This window comes from Pipistrellus kuhlii, unplaced genomic scaffold, assembly GCF_014108245.1.
Source record: "Pipistrellus kuhlii isolate mPipKuh1 unplaced genomic scaffold, mPipKuh1.p scaffold_m20_p_8, whole genome shotgun sequence".
NCBI classification, from domain to species: domain Eukaryota; kingdom Metazoa; phylum Chordata; class Mammalia; order Chiroptera; family Vespertilionidae; genus Pipistrellus; species Pipistrellus kuhlii.
In genome coordinates this window covers 25,230,307-25,248,005 of record NW_023425584.1, presented here as the reverse complement: position 1 = coordinate 25,248,005, position 17,699 = coordinate 25,230,307, and the positions used below count along the sequence as shown (strand labels likewise).

At 38.6% G+C, this 17,699-nt stretch overlaps 1 protein-coding gene across 6 annotated transcripts in view; it reads left to right on the top strand.

The window, feature by feature from the left end:
- LOC118711012 (protocadherin alpha-C2) overlaps nucleotides 1-17,699 on the top strand; it is a 109,352-nt gene that overhangs the window by 34,105 nt on the left and 57,548 nt on the right. The window contains exon 1 of one of the 6 annotated variants that reach the window (XM_036423895.2): nucleotides 2,190-4,781. The exons of the other annotated variants lie outside the window; for them this stretch is intronic. Coding sequence (XP_036279788.1) covers nucleotides 2,385-4,781 — 2,397 coding nt within the window. The 5' untranslated portion in view covers nucleotides 2,190-2,384. Of the gene's footprint in view, nucleotides 1-2,189; nucleotides 4,782-17,699 lie in introns of those variants that run through there. 6 annotated transcript variants of the gene reach the window in all.

Sequence of the window (17,699 nt, the reverse complement as noted above, 5' to 3'; positions counted from 1 at the left end):
ACCAGAACTAGATTTATGCTTTCAAAGTAAACTAGGCAAATAAGGTTATTTACACTATGCAATCAAGACATTCAAATTTGCTAAAAGCATGTATATAGGCTTATAATATCTGCAACATATGCTAATTGGCCCAATTGAAGTAAAAATGAGAGTAAACCTATAGAGAATAAAGTCTCATGATTAAATGACTATGTTCTACTGAGAAGCTCTATAGGAGGAATGGAGAAAAGGGGTAGTTAGGCTGTGTGCTGGAAGCTAGAGAAAATATTAGAGTTGATTAAGTAATTTGTATTTATCCTATACAAACAAAAACACGGACTCGAAATTATATTGCTATTAATTTAATGTAACTGATATTAACAAATCATTTTATTGATATGTTAAAAATATTCAGAAAAGGAAATATTAGCAATGGACATTGGGCTTAATAATTAATGTTTTTAAAAAATTCTACATGTAGTTTTACTGTTTCATTCATTATTATCTAAAGGATAAACTAACGAATGAAATAAAAAAAAGAAAATAGCCAGGACCGGTTTGGCTCAATGGATAGAGCTTCGGCTTGGGGACTGAAGGGTCCCGGGTTCGATTCAGGTCAAAGGCATGTACCTTGGTTGCGGGCACATCCCCAGTAGGGGTTGTGCAAGAGGCAGCTGATCGATGACTCTTTCTCATCGATGTTTCTAACTCTCTATCTCTCTCCCTTCCTCTCTGTATAAAATCAATAAAATATATTAAAAAATATTAGAGGTGTAATAGTATAAGTAGGTGAGTGTCTGGTAGGGTATGTTTTAAATGTTTGACTATGCAGACTAGATTAGGTAGAAAGGTAACTGAAACAAGTTAGGGCCTGATAAACACGAGAAATTAAAAAGAATCAAGGGGTTATTCTCACTGTAAGAGAAAAGCTATGTTGCTCAGGCCAGTGTGGCTTAGTTGATTGGCCATAATATCATGCACCCAAAAGCTTGCTGGTTCAATTCCTACTCATGGCACATGACCTGGTTGCTGGGTTGATCCCCAATAGGGGGCATCCAGGTGACAACTGATTAATGTTTCTCCCTCTCCTTTCCTCTCTCTCTAAAACTCAATTAAAAAATCTTAAAACAATAAAGCTATGCTAATAAAAGTCATGGAGCAGGAGAGGAAGATAAAGATGAAGATAAGAGAATACCAAATACATTACTCAAATTTTCAGAGTGGAACAAAAATACAGAAATGATCTCAACTATTATTTCCTGCACTTTGCATAGAACAGGCAAGAGAATTATTGGAGCTATTCCATATCTTTCATAGCACTATTTGGACCGGAACTTAAGGCTTGGTAAAGATAGTTATAGCAATAGGTTAAAGTAATATTCTCTTCCTCTCTTCCTTTTGTTAACTTCTGTGTCAACCTGTTGTTGCTTGAAAAATCAGTCAATTTAAAAGAGAGTAAGATTTTCCCCAGTGATGGTGTAAGACGGGAAGGGAAGTTTAACCTATTGATAAGTAATTTGTATTCCGCCATATACATAGTTCTTGGCATGCTAGTTATTGGCATGTTTTATACAAAGAGAATCCAGAACTTTAAAGCATTGTTATATCTAAATGGCCTAAAATGTTGTGATTATGCCCACATACACATTCACATGTAAACTCCTACACACACTGGACACTCACTTAAAATAAAAATATTTTAGCCCCATTTCATGGTCATATTTGGGGTAATTCATAAACATGATGTGTTTATTTAAAATCTGTTTTATTACTTGTGACTATTTTCCATGTTCATACGTTTTATTATGGGATTGATTATATTTCCATTTGGAGTGTTGATATGGCTGTAGTGTTGAGTAGATTTCAAAAAATATTACAGGAAAATGACATTCTCACCAAAACCTACAAAGCTTCAAAGAAGTAGAGGCTGATTTCCAAAGATCAATGTACAATATTCCCCCTCTTAAAATTCTTCATGAAAGTTTTTACACATGCAAAAATATACTTATGAAAAAAGGAACTCATCAACCATTTTTCAATGAACAACAAATGCTGAGCATAATACAATGACTTACTGCTTTTGGAAAGAAAAACAGTTACCTATCTGCAGTGAAAAAGTCACAAAATGTAAAAACAAAAACAAAACAAAACACCCTACCAAAATGGAAAATATGGAGACAGAATCATTTTTACAATTACACTTTCATGCGCATGGTGTCGCTCTTCACTGAGAACGTTTCCTCTGAGAAAGCGCTTCCGCTTCTTCCGCCTGCAGAAAATTTGGCATATAGTGGAAAACCTCTAGCGAGTTCTCCCACGATAGAAGGAGGTAAAATTGGACCTTGAGAGCCAGTTTGAAGTGAGGTATTTTATATACTCCAGATATTTCTGAAGCCTTTTGTACCATGCTGTTTTCCCGGCGAGGAGGCCCAAGAACCCGACGGTTGCTGTTCTCGCTTTTGCTCCTCGCATCCTGGAAGACAGGAAGCTGCCAGGTCCACTACTCGGTCCCCGAGGAGGCCAAGCACGGCACCTTCGTGGGCCGCATCGCGCAGGACCTGGGGCTGGAGCTGGCGGAGCTGGTGCCGCGCCTGTTCCGGGTGGCGTCCGAGGGCCGCGGGGACCTCCTGGAGGTAAATCTGCAGAATGGCATTTTGTTTGTGAATTCTCGGATCGACCGCGAGGAGCTGTGCGGGCGGAGCGTGGAGTGCAGCATCCACCTGGAGGTGGTGGTGGAGAGGCCGCTGCAGGTCTTCCATGTGGAGGTGGAGGTTAAAGATATTAACGACAATCCGCCCGTGTTTCCTGAAAATAAGAAAAGAATAATCATTGCAGAATCTAGATCTCCGGAAACTCGGTTTCCACTAGATGGCGCTTCCGATGCAGATGTTGGAGCAAACTCCGCTTTGACCTACCAAATTGATCCCAGCGATTATTTCGCTTTGGACACAAAACATAACCGTGAACAAACGTCTTCCTTATCACTTGTGTTGAGGAAGTCATTGGACAGAGAGGAAATTCAGGAACATAGGCTCTTATTGACAGCCACAGATGGAGGTAAACCCGCGCTGACCGGCACAGTTCAGCTACTGATCACAGTTCTGGATGTGAATGACAACGCCCCAGAATTTGACAAATTCATTTACAAGGTGAAAGTTTTAGAGAATGCATTTAATGGAACATTAGTGTTCAAGCTAAATGCCACAGATCCTGATGATGGTATAAATGGAGACATAATCTACTCATTTAGAAGGCCTGTGTCGCCTGCAATATTGAATGCATTTATCATAAATCCCAACAGTGGAGAAATTAGGACAAAAGGTACACTGGATTTTGAAGAAGAGAAATTTTATGAAATATCCGTTGAGGCAGCTGACCAGGGGAATATTCCCATGGCGGGTCATTGTACCATTTTGGTGGAAATACTAGACATAAATGATAACGCTCCAGAAGTTACCATCACTTCTCTGTCACTCCCGGTGCCAGAGGATGCTCAGGTGGGCACCGTCATTGCCTTGGTCAGCGTGTCCGACCGTGACTCTGGCACTAACGGACAGGTGACCTGCACCCTGACACCGCATGTCCCCTTTAAGCTGGTGTCCACCTTCAAGAATTACTATTCGCTGGTGCTGGACAGCGCCCTGGACCGCGAGAGCGTGGCGAACTACATTATAGTAGTAACTGCGCGGGACGGGGGCTCGCCTTCGCTGTCGGCCACAGCCAGCGTGTCCGTGGAGGTGGCCGACGTGAACGACAACGCGCCCACGTTCGCGCAGCCCGAGTACACGGTGTTCGTGAAGGAGAACAACCCGCCCGGCTGCCACATCTTCACGGTGTCGGCGCGGGACGCGGACGCGCAGGAGAACGCGCTGGTGTCCTACTCGCTGGTGGAGCGGCGGGTGGGCGAGCGCGCGCTGTCGAGCTACGTGTCGGTGCACGCGGAGAGCGGCCGGGTGTTCGCCCTGCAGCCCCTGGACCACGAGGAGCTGGAGCTGCTGCGCTTCCAGGTGAGCGCGCGCGACGCGGGCGTGCCTCCTCTGGGCAGCGCCGTGACGCTGCAGGTGTTCGTGCTGGACGAGAACGACCACGCGCCCGCGCTGCTGCCGCCGGGGGCGGGCGCCGGGGGCGGCGCGGGGGGCGGCGAGCTGGTGTGGCGGGCGGTGGGCGCGGGCCACGTGGTGGCGAAGGTGCGCGCGGTGGACGCGGACTCGGGCTACAACGCGTGGCTGTCCTACGAGCTGCTGCCGGCGGCGGGCGGTGCGCGCAGCCCGTTCCGCGTGGGGCTGTACACGGGCGAGATCAGCACGACGCGCGCCCTGGACGAGGCGGACGCGCCGCGCCAGCGCCTCCTGGTGCTGGTGAAGGACCATGGCGAGCCTGCGCTGGCGGTCACGGCCACCGTGCTGCTGTCGCTGGTGGACAGCGGCCAGGCGCCCAAGGCCTCGTCGGGAATGTCAGCGGGGGCCACGGACCCAAAGTTGACGCTGGTGGACGTGAACGTTTACCTGATCATCGCTATCTGCGCGGTGTCCAGCCTGTTGGTGCTCACGCTGATCCTGTACCTGGCACTGCGGTTCTTAAAGCCTCCCACCGTGGGCCGGAGCGGGTCGGGGAAGCCGGTGCTGGTGTGCTCCAGCGCGGTGGGCAGCTTATTGTACTCACAGCAGAGGCGGCAGAGGGTGTGCTCTGGGGAAGGGCAGCCCAAGACAGACCTGATGGCCTTCAGCCCCAGTCTTCCTCCTTGTCTGATTTCTTCAGAGGGAACAGGTGAAAGAGAAGCAGATTTAGGACATTTGAAAGAGGTGAGTTCGTATGTAAAGTTGTCTTTCTATTTTTATCTTCCTCACAGTTCTTTTGCTTTCAGGTTAATCTTTAATTTTAAGGTTATTCTTTAATTTTTTTGGTCGTCGTTATGGTATTTAATGAGTGTTATTGACATATGAGTTTATTCTTCATTCAGAAATCTTAAGAATTCTTAATAGATGGTACAAATTGTGTATGTGAGCATTTGTAAGAAACAACATATTGTGAATACTTGAACATTTAGAAAACATTAATTTAAGTGAATCTAACCACAATTTAAAATATTTAAACCTATTTAAGACATTTATAATATACCCATATACATGTTTTATTTTGAAGAGTATAAAATAAACATCTTTTTAAGAGAGGCATTAAAAAGCAAAAAGCCTTGCCGAAACCGGTTTGGCTCAGTGGATAGAGCATGGGCCTGTGGACTGAAAGGTCCCGGGTTTGATTCTGGTCAAGGGCATGTACATTGGTTGCGGGCACATCCCCAGTAGGGGGTGTGCAGAAGGCAGCTGATGGATGATTCTCTCTCATCAATGTTTCTAACTCTCTATCCCTCTCTCTTCCTCTCTGTAAAAAAATCAATAAAAATAAAAAAATAAAAAATAAAAAGATGTAACTACCCACCATCACTGCTTAAAAAAAAAAAAAAAAAGAAAAGAAAAAAGCCTTGCCCTAGCTGGTTTGGCTCAGTGGATAGAGCATCAGCCTGCAGACTGAAAGGTCCAGGGTTTGACTCCAGTCAAGGGCACAAGCCTGGCTTTTGGGCTTGATTCCCCATAGGGGGCCTGTGGGAGGTCACCAATCATTCTTTTTCATCATTGATGTTTCCATTTCTCTCTTCCTCTCCCTTCCTTTCTGAAATCAATAAAAATGTATTAAAAACCGAAACCGAAACCAAAAGCAAAAAGCCTTGTGATGATCCCGCCGCGTTTTCCTCTAGGCACATCAGCATTTCCCTGTCAGGTTTTCATATCTGATGTGATTTTCCTTTCACATTTCATTGGCACGTGTATAAGCATTTCACCATTATAATATTTTATATTATTATTGGATAAATAATACAAATAATGGAACAATTATATATGTTTTTTTAAACCCTGGATAATGCATTTGCCAACTTATCAACCCGTATGCTGCTATTGTCACTTATTTTAATTCTACATGTATTTTACATCTTTAAAAATATCTTTATTGTTGAAATTATTGCATATGTCCCTTCTTCCACCCCTGCATTAACCTCTTCTGGCCCACCCCCTAACCCCTACCCCAGTCCTTGACCGCCTTATTATCTGTGTCCCTAGGTTATTCATATATGTATGCAAGTTTTTTGGTTGATCTCTTTCCACATCCTCACTCACCCCCGCCTTCCACTTGAGATTCCACAGTCTGTTCTATGCTTCTATGTTTTTGGATCTATTTTGTTCAACAGTTCATTTTCTTAATTGGATTCCACATATGAGTGAGATAATGATACTCTCAAAATCCATCCATGCTGTTGTAAATGTCTGTTTTGATGACTGGGTAGTATTTCATTGTATATATGTACCATAAGACTTTTGTTTGTTGGGAGTTTTTTAAGTGCTGCTTAGATTTTGTTAGTTGTAATTGGTCTGTTTAGATTTTCTGTTTACTCTAGAATCAGTTTTGGAGAATTGTATGTTTCTAGGAGTTTATCCTTTCTTCCAGATTGTCCAATTTGTTGGCATATAGTTATTTGTAATATTTTCTTATAATCCTATGTATTTATGTGGTGTTTGCTTTACTTCTCTTTCATATATTATTTTATTTATTTGGGACCTCTCTCTCTTTTTTTTTCTTGATGAGTTTGGTTAAATGTTTTTTATTAACCTAGTTTATGTTTTCAAAGAACCTGCTCTTGTTTTCATTGCTCTTTTGTAACTTTTCTAGATTCTATTTAATTTATTTCCATTCTTTATAATTTTCTTTCTTATATTTACTTTGAGCTTTGTTTGTTATTGCTTTTCTAGTTCTTTTAGATATAAAGTTATATCATTCACTTAGGTGTAAATTTCCTTATTTCTTGAGTTTGGCCTGTCACACTACGAATTTCTATCTTAGGACTGCTGTTGCTGGGTTCCGCAGATTTTGGGTTATTGCTTTTCATTTCCATTTGTCTCAAGCTACCTTTTCATTTCTTTTAAAAGGGAAATGAATGTTAACCCATTCATTGTTTAGTAACATGTTATTTAGCCTCCATGTGTTTGTGTGTTTTTCAGTTCTTTTCTTGTAATTGACTTCTAGTTTTATATAATTGTGGTAGGAGAAAATGCTTTACATGATTTTAATCTTCTTAAATTTATTGAGACTTGTTTTGTATCCTAACATGTGGTCTATTCTAGAAAATGTTCTAGGTGCACTTGGAAACAATGTATGTATATTCTGTAGCTTTGTGGTGAAATACTCTGAAAAGATCAATAGAATTTGGTCTAGTCACTAGACTCTAGTGTGTCCTTTAAGACTGATGTTTCCTTGTTGATTTTCTGCCTGAAAGATTTATTCATTGATCTCAATGGGGTGTTAAATATACTTAATGACTCTATTACTGTTAATCTTTCCTTTATGTCCAACAAGATTTGCCTTATATATTTAGGTGCTTCTATGTTGGGTACATAAATACTTACAATGGTTATAATTCTCTTCTTGAATTGGTCCTTTTATTATGTAATATCATTTTCTCTCTCTTATAGTCTTTGTTTTAAAATCTATTTTGTCTGTTATAGGTATTGCTACCCCAGCCTTTTTCCCCCATTTCCATTTGCATGAAATATCTTTTTCTACCCACTTTCAGTCTTTCATTCTGAGGTAGGTCTCTTATAGACAGCATATATTTAGGTCTTGTTTTCTTTCTTTTTAAAAAAATATATTTTATTGATTTTTTACAGAGAGGAAGGGAGAGAGATAGAGAGCTAGAAACGTCGATGTTTCGATGAGAAACATCTACCAGCTGCCTCTTGCACACCCCCTACCGAGGATGTGCCCGCAACCAACGTACATGCCCCTGACCAGAATCGAACCTGGGACCTTTCAGTCCGCAGACCGACACTCTACCACTGAGCCAAACTGGTTTCGGCTCTATTTTTCTTTTCTTTTCTTTTCTTTTCTTTTCTTTTCTTTTCTTTTCTTTTCTTTTCTTTTCTTTTCTTTTCTTTTCTTTTCTTTTCTTTTCTTTCCTTTTCCCACCCATTACAACAGTCTTTTATTTTATTTTTTGACATTTTTTATTGTTTAAACTTACATGTAGTAGTACATATATCTATTTTTCCCCATTGACCTTCCCCCAACCTCCCCTACCCCCTGTCACATGCCCTCATCCCCCCCCCCCCCAGTGTCTTGTGTTCATTGGTTATGCTTATATGCATGCATATAAGTCCTTTGGTTGATCTCTTTCCCCTGTCCCCAACACATCCCAGCCTTCCTGCTGTAATTTGACAGTCTATTCAGTGCTTTACTGCCTTTCTTTATTATCCATAAATGAGTGAGATCATGTGATATTTTTCTTTCATTGCCTGGCTTATTTCACTTAACATAATGTTCTCCAGGTCCATCCATGCTGCTTCAAATGGTAAGAATTCCTTCTTTTTTATAGAAACATAGTATTCCATTGTGTAGATGTACCATAGTTTTCTAATCCATTCATCTGCTGATAGGCATTTAGGCTGTTTCCAAATCTTAGCTATGGTGAATTGTGCTGCAATGAACATAGGGGTGCATATATCCTTTCTGATTGGTGTTTCTAGTTTCTTGGTATATATTCCTAGAAGTAGTATTACTGGCTCAAATGGGAGTTCCATTTTTAGTTTTTTGAGGAAACTCCATACTGTTCTCCATAGTGGCTGCACAATTTTGCATTCCCACTAACAGTGCACAAGGGTTCCTTTTTCTCTGCATTCTCGCCAGCACTCATCGTTTGTTGATTTGTTGATAATTGCCATTCTGACAGGTGTGAGATGGTACCACATTGTCGTTTTGATTTTCATCTTTCAAATAATTAGTGACTTTGAGCATGTTTTCATTGGTCTCTTGGCCTTCCTTCTCCCTTCTTTTGAAAATATTTTATTTAGGTCCGTTGCCCATTTTTTTTTGTTGGATAATTTATCTTTCTTTTATTAAGTTGTGTAAGTTCCCTGTAGATGTTGGAGATTAAACCTTTATCAGTGATAACATTTGCAAATATGTTCTCCCATAAAGTGGGTTTTCTTGTTGTTTTGTTGATGGTTTCTTTTGCTGTGCAAAGTTTTTATTTTTTATTTTGATGTAGTCCCCTTTGTTTATTTTCTCTTAGTTTCAATTGCCCTAGGAGTGGTATTGGCGAAGAAACTCCTTCGGCATATGCCTGAGATTTATCTGCCTGTGGATTCCTCTAGTATTTTTATGGTTTCCCATTGTATGTTTAAGTACTTTATCCATTTTGAGTTTATTTTTGTGTATAGTGTAAGTTGGTGATCTAGTTTCATTTTTTTTTTTTGCATGCATCTGCCCTATTTTTTCAACACCATTTATTGAAGAGACTGTTTTTTTAAAAAAATATATATATATTTTATTGATTTTTGTACAGAGAGGAAGGGAGAGAGATAGTTAGAAACATCAATGAGAGAGAGTCATTGATCAGCTGCCTCTTGCACACCCCCTACTGGGGATATGCCCACAACCAAGGTACATGCCCTTGACCAGAATCGAACCCGGGGCCCTTCAGTCCCCAAGCCGACACTCTATACATTGAGCCAAACCGGTCCCGGCGAAGAGACTGTTTTTTTGTGTGTTTTTTTGTTTGTTTTTTAAATTTCTCTATTGATTAAAGTATCACATATTTGTCCTCATGCCCCATTCCCATCCCCCGTCCCTCCCCACTCATGCCCTCACCCCCCTGTTGTCCTTGACCACTGGTTAGGCTCATATGTATGCACACATGTCCTTTGGTTGATCTCTCCCTTTTATCCCACTCTCCCTCTGAGGTCCAACAGTCTGATCCATGCCTCCTTGTCTCTGGGTCTGTTCTTGTTCATCAATCTATGTTGTTCATCATTTCCCCTAGATGAGTGAGATCATGTCCTACTGGAAATACACTTATAAGAACTGAAAATGAGACAAGCAATAATGGTTATGCTGAAAGGCAAATGAATCTGTAGTGAGTTTCTTTCTGGTCCAACAGTTCTTTTGAGACCCAATTTCAGTGTCAAACACTTCCTTGTGTGTACGTGTCAGCAATGAGATTTCAGTTCTGGATGGTGGACAAATGGTGGTAATGCTGGTCCAACCCTCTCTGGTTTGGTCCTGGGCAACCTGCAGTGACACACAGCTGCTGACTGTTATTATGGCAGGGCAACGTCAGCGTCTTCCATCTCTGGACTGCTTTTCTGTCTTTATGGCTGGAGTAGTCCTGTCACTTCCTCTTTGTTGCTGGTATCCACATGGTCTCGGAATTGTTTTCTGAAAATATACAAACATATTCTTGACCAAAAGTTACTGGACAAAAAGCTGTTCCTAAAGTGTTAACTAAAATTTTTATTGGTAGTTCATCTCATGATAAAGTTGCATAACATGTAATGTACCTAAAGCAGTCATATTATAGTGCAAAAATTAAAATTTAAAAGCTATCAAGACTACATTATAAAAATTTCAAAAGCCTCATAATATTTAAATCAAAAAAGGGGGAAAATAGAAGAATATCATGTAAGGAAAAATATCCTGTAAGTAAATTACATCTAGAAAATTTATACTTTAGAAAATTAATTGTAATGCTAACAGCAAGACACCCATGAAAAACATACAAGGTGTCAAAACAAGCCAGAGGAAAATTATTTGGGCAAAAAATGAAAAAGGATCCCAAGTCAAATTTATAGAAAATATTCCTTTATTAACTTTTGGTTGAGAATATGAAGAGACTGTCTGGACTCCATGTATGTTCATGCCTCCTTTGTCAAATATTAATTGAGCATAGTGGTTTGGGTCGATATCTGGTTCTCTATTCTATTCCATTGGTCTATATGTCTATTCTTGTCCAAGTACCAGGCTGTTTTGAGAACAGTGGCCTTGTACTACAGCTTGAAATCTGGTATTGAGATTCCACCTACTTTGTTATTCTTTCTCAGTATTGCTGTGGCTATTTGGGGTCTTTTTAAAAAATTTTTATTCCCGATGAATTTTTGGAGAGTTCTTTCTATGTCTGTGAAATATGCTGTTGGTATTTTAATGGGGAATGCATTGAATCTATAGATTGCTTTGGGTAGTATGGACATTTTTATTATGTTGATTCTACCAATCCATGAACATGGTATGTTCTTCCATCTGTTTACGTTTTCCTCTATCCCTTTTTTCTGTGTCCTGTAGTTTTCTGTATATAGGTCTTTTACTTCCTTAGTTAAGTTTATTCCTAGGTATCTTAATTTCTTGGTGTGATGGTAAATGGGATGCTTTTTTAGCCTCTCTTTCTGTAAGTTCACTATTGGTGTATAGAAATGCCATAGATCTCTTGGTGTTAATTTTGTATCTTGCTACATTGCCAAATTAATCTTCTAAGTCTAATATTTTTTTTGATGGAGTATTTCAGGTTTTTTTTTAATATATAATATCATGTCATCTGCAAAAAAGGACAGCTTTACTTCTTCTTTTTCAATTTGGATGCCTTTTACTTCTCCTTCTTTTCTAATTGCAATGGCTAATACTTCCAGTACTATGTCGAACAGGAGTGTTGAGAGTGGGCACCTCTATCTTGTTCCTGTTCTTAGGGGAAATGGTTTTAGTTTTTGCCAATTGAATATGATGTTGGTTGTGGGTTTATCATATATGTTTTTTATTATGTTGAGGTATGATCCTTCTATTATCACTTTGCTGAGAGTTTTTATCAAGAAAGGATGTTGGATTTTGTCAAATGCTTTTTCTGCATCACTTGACATGACTATATGATTTTTCTCTCTCAATTTGTTTATGTAATGTATCCCATTTATTGATTTGCAGATATTGTACCATCTTTATATCCGTGGTCATGGTGTATGATCTTTCTGATGTACTGCTGAATCTGATTTGCTAGAATTTTGGCATGTATGTTCATGAGGGATATTGGCCTATAATTCTCTTTCATAGTGTTGTCTTTATCTGTTTTGGTATTAAGGTGATGCTAGATTCATAGAATGAGCTTGGAAGTGTTCCTTCCTCTTGAATTTTTTTTGGATAGCCTAAGGATGATAGGTTTTAGTTCTTTGAATGTTGGTAAAACTCCTCTGTGAAGCCATCTGGCCCTGGGCTTTTGTTTGCTGGAAGCTTTTTGATGACTTCAATTTCTTCCATTGTTATTGGCCTACTGAGATGTTTAGATTCTTCCTGATTGAGTTTCAGAAGGTTGTATTTTTTTCTAGGAATATGTCCATTTCCTCCAGGTTGTCCAGTTTGTTGGAATAGTATTTATTAACAATTCATAGTATTATTAACAATCCTTTGTATTTTGGTGGGATCTGTTGTTATTTCTCATCTTTCATTTCTGATTTTGTTTATTTGGGTCCTCTCTCTGCTTCTTTGTGAGCCTGGCTAGAGGTTCATCATTCTTGCTTATCATTTTAAAGAATCAGCTATTGGTTTCTTTTGTATTGTTATGTTATGTTTTGTTTTTTGTTTTTTTGCTCTATGTCATTTATTTCTGCTCTGATCTTTATTATTTCCTTCCTTCTGATTGCACTGGACTTTTTTTGTTTCTCTCTTTCTAACTCTTTGAGTTGTAGGGTTAGATAATTTATTACCATTGTTTCTTGTGTTGTTTTGTTTTGTTTTGTTTGCAGTAGACTTGTAGAGCTATGAACTTCCCTCTTAAGATTGCTTTCTCTGTGTCCCATAGATTTTGGATTGTTGTGTTTTCATTGTCATTTGTTGCCATGATGTTTTTAAATTTTTTTTATCTCTCTGGTAACCAAGTCATTGTTTAATAGCATGCTAGTCTCCATGTATTTGATTTTTTGGATAGTTTTTATTGTAGTTGATTTCCAGTTTTATGCCACTGTGATCTGAGAAGATGCTTGATATGATTTCTATCCTCTTGAATTTGAAGAGACTTTGCCTGTGACCCAATAGATGGTCTATCTTTGAAAATGACCCATGTGCACTTGAGAAGAATGTATATTCTGTGGCTTTGGGGTGAAATGTTCTGAAGATGTCAATTAATTCCATCTGCTCTAGTGAGTCATTTAGGATTGATGTTTCTTTGCTAATTATTTGTTTAGAGGATTTCTCCAATGGTGATAGTGGGGTATTGAAATCTCTTACTATGATGGTATTGCTGTCAATCTCTCCCTTAATATTCTCCAGGAGTTTTTATTTTTTATATATTTGGGTGCTCTTGTATTGGGTGCATATATGTTTACCAGAGTTATTTCTTTTTGTTGGATTGGTCCCTTTGGTATTATGAAGTCCCCCATAGTCTCCTGGAGTACAGCTGTCCCTCAACTCACCAACAAACACTCCCTGTGTGACCACACACTCTCTCTTTGTTTTCTCACTCACACACTATCTTGCAGTCTGCCTTCTCATCGGCAGCCATCTTCGATTAAGCTAAGTCTTGTTTTCTTATTCATTTAACCTATCCTATGTCATTTGTTGGAAAATTTAGTCCATTTACATTTTAGTAATTATTGATAGGTATTTATTTATTTATTTTTTTCCTTTCTTTTTCTTTTCTTTAATATATTCCATTGATTTTTGTACAGAGAGGAAGGGAGAGAGATAGAGAGTCAGAAACATCAATGAGAGAGAGTCATTGATCAGCTGCCTCTTGCACACCGCCCACTGGGGATATGCCTGCAACTAAGGTACATGCCCTTGACCGGAATTGAACCCGGGGCCCTTCAGTCCCCAAGCCGACGCTCTATCCATTGAGCCAAACCGGTCCTGGCAGATAGGTATTTATTACCACTTTATTTTTTATAACTCTTTCCCTCTCTTTTCTTTCTTTTTCTTAAGAAAGACTAATATTTTTTTGTAATGCTGGTCTGGTGGTAATGAACTCCATTAGCTTTTTCTTGTCTGGGAAGAGCTTTGTTTCATATTCAGTTTTTAAATAATAGTCTTGCTGGGTAGAATAGTGTTGGTTGTAGGTTCTTGCTTTTTATCACTTTGAATATTTCATGCCAATCCCTTCTGACCTGAAATGTTTCTGTTAAGAAATCAGCTGAAAGTCTTATAGGAGCTCCCTTGTAATTAACTGTCTTTTTCTTGCTGCTTTTAAGATTCTATCTTTGTCATTGCCATTTGCCATTTAATCATGATGTGTCTTGGTGTGGGCCTCTTTGGGTTCATTTTGTTTATGACTCTGTGCTTCCTGGACTTATGTGTCTTTTTCTTCACCAGGTTAGGAAAGTTTTTAGTTATTATTTCTTCAAATAGGTTCTCAATACCTTGCTGTCTCTCTTATCCTTCAGGTACCCCTATGATGTGGATGTTTTTATGCTTGACATAAAAACTATGCTATCCTAAGCTATCCTCATTTTTAAAAATTCTTTTTCTTTTTGCTGCTCTGATTGGGTGTTTTTTGCTACACTGTCTTCCAAATTGCTGACTTGATCCTCTGCTTTATCTAACGTACTATTAATTCCTTCTAAAGTATTCTTTTTTAAAAACACACACACACACAAGATTATTTTATTTATGCAAAGTTTTATTTTATTTAGTTTTTAATATATATATATGTTTATTAATTTCAGAAAGGAGGGTAGAGGGAGAGAGAGAGAGAAACATCAATGATGAGAGAGAATCATTAACCAGTTGCCTCCTGCATGCCCCCTACTGCGGTTTGAACCTACAACCCAGACATGTGTCCTAGACCAGAAATGAATACAGGACCCTTCGGTCTGCAGGCTGACACTCTATCTACTGAGCCAAACCAGCTAGGGTGTTGGCTGTACTTTTTGTTATTTTTGATTGGTTTCATGGAGGAGAGACATTAAAATTTCCATTTTCATTTATCCATGATTGGTAGAAATCCCACTTTTTGTTTAGTTATTGTAGGTATGTATAAAAGCTATGTTTATTTTTATTTTTAAGATAATCATCTCATTGAACTCTTTTTAGTTTTAATTAATTTTTTGTAATTTTCTGTGATTTTATGAGTAGGAAATTATATTATCTATAAATTTATCATCTAACATTATATTTTATTCTCTTTTCTAAAATGCACACATATTTCCTTATCTTGTTTTGACTAGGGTATCCAAGTCAGTATTGAATAAGTGTGACCTGAAGTGTCCTGCATTATGTTCATGATTTTTTATGGGAATAATTCTGGTGTTTTACTGTTTAAAATAAAGATGGCCATTGTTTTGTGATGTTTACCAAATTCTTATCAAATTTCTTTTTTAAAATTTTCTTTATAGATTAAGGTATTACATATGTGTCCTTATCCCTCCATTGCCCTCCACTCATGCCCTTAACCCCTGGTGTCTGTGTCCATCGGTTATGCTAATATGCATGCATATAAGTCCTTCGGTTGATCTCAACCCCTGACCCCCACCCTCTCCTACCTTTCCTCTGAGGTTTGACAGTCTGATTGATGCTTCTCTGTCTCTGAGTCTGTTTTATTCATCAGTTTATATTGTTCATTTATCAAATTTCTTTTAAGCATCTATCATAATGGTGATCTGGCAATATTTTATTTAGCATTTTTGGAAACTATTATATGAGATTTGCATAGATTCATTTTTGGAGGCTGTTAGTATCTTTGTCAGATTTTTAGGTTGGTTGGTAGTAATTGTAGGCCTTTCTCTTCAGCCATACTTGATGAAAAGTTTCATCTGTAGCTCAGAAGAACATCTAGTGTGACTGCTTACCAAATATGTAGGAATATGAAATTTGGATGTAGGTAAAATATATTATGTGATCAGACCAGGCATTAAACAAATTTAAGTAAAAAAAAAGTATGTATAAAAGTCTAGGACCTTTCCAATGTGTGGTTTAGTAGCATCTAGAAAAAAAATGGGTGTGAATTTTAGTTTTCAATCCATCATGACAGAAGTATATGATGTAACTGTTTAAGAATCAAATGCAGCCCTGGCTGGTGTGGCTCAGAGCATATTCCCATACAGCAAAAGGTGGCAGGTTCCACTACAGGTCAGGGCACATGCCCAGGTTTCATGTTTGACCCCTAGTCAGAGTGCCTGCAAGAGGCAACCAACAATGTTTCTCTTACACATTGATGTCTTTCTCTCACTTTCCCTTGCGTTCTCTAAAAATCAATAAAATTTTAAAAGTGATTGACTTTTTAATTGACTTTTAGAGAGAATGGAAGGGAGGAGAGAGAAACATTGATTAGCTGCCCCCCTTCCCCCCCCCCCCCCCCCCCCCCCCCCCCCCCCCGCACACCCCTTACCAGAATCAAGCTTGAAACCCCAGGTATGTGCCCTAATTGGAAATGGAGTCAGCAACCCTTTGATGCACAGGATAATGCCCAACCAACTGAGCCACACTGGCCAGGACCCAGGTGCAACTTTAGACTCCATTACTTGATATGTGGTATTTAGAATCCATGAATTAGATCGCCTCTTCTTGGATCTGATTTGGCCAACCTGGAGTATGACTTTAAGTTCTGAGGGCTACACTTTAAAGATGAAATAGAAAAATATTTTTAGAAAAGGGGTAATTAAAAAAATTGGCACATGATTATAAAAAAAGTAAGTAAATATAGCATGGAATTAATTAGAGTGAAGATTCAGAAGAAAGATCCAAGACACTTTACTAATATATGGTGCTCCGTCATGGAGAAAAACTAGTTCCTTAGCACTAGAAATTTGAGAAATTATGTAGTACTGTGTCATTGGTAAAGGGTTCAAGTAAAAAAAATAAAGAATGATACATTAATACAAATAATTCCCTCTCTGTTAGACTTGTTTTGGAAACTTCATTAAACTATTTTATTAGATTAAAATTTCTGATGTCCAATCCTTTAGTTTTCATAAGTACAATATAATCCCAAGGAGTCATCTTAAACACTAAGAAATCTTGCTTAAAGTATAATATTCTTTTGCTGACAAATGCTTAGTGAGCATATATTTGCTGTTTTGGTTTGTTTGTTTGACCTCAAGATCTCCAACAGGAGGTTATGCAAATGCCTAGAAATCTTTTGAACTTACAGTTTAAGGCCAAGTTTGGTGGGAGAGCTTTATAATAATAATCTTGGCAATAGAACCCTAGCAGAAATCAGGACTCTATTTTTGCATCAAGTTCACTGAAAGTTGTACTTGTACATAATTTAAAAAATTAAAAATGCCTGAATTATGAGAAACTATAGATAATGCCATAAAATGGCAAAATAAAGTGTCAGAAAGAAAAGGTTCTGCTAAAGAAATATTTTGTTAATTCATGGTTTTAGTGCTTACCCAGTCATCTTATACAAAAGGAAAAAAATTTTTGAGACTTTCTCATCTATGGGATTTCCAAATATCTCCTAAATATTTCTTTCCAACAAATCCCATTGTATTTGAGTAACTATTGCTTTCCCACAAATCAGTTATGCCTAAACTTATGGCGGCAGGTGGTGGAACAAATTCTAGTAGGTGAGTGCTATCCTCTTATTTTCTTTAAAATTAGACACCAGTGCCAGATTAAATAGAGAAGTGAGAAAAAGGGAAGCCCAAAGTCTGAGAAGTGTGTGAAGGGGGAAGAGTTTTTGTCAAGATGAGTTTTTCCTTCTCTTCTCTTTCTAATCCCCCCCCCCCCCCCCACACACACACATACTACCCTAGCTGCAGCTCAGAGCTCCTAAACACAGTGAATTGGGAGTGTGGATGCTAAAAGTTGGGGCCTTCCAGAAGCTGAGTACATCTTCTCCGGGAGTATTTCACCTAATTCTAAGGGAAAAGTGAAAATTATCAACTTTCACCCCAAAACAGGTTAGCTTGGTTAGCAACATAAAA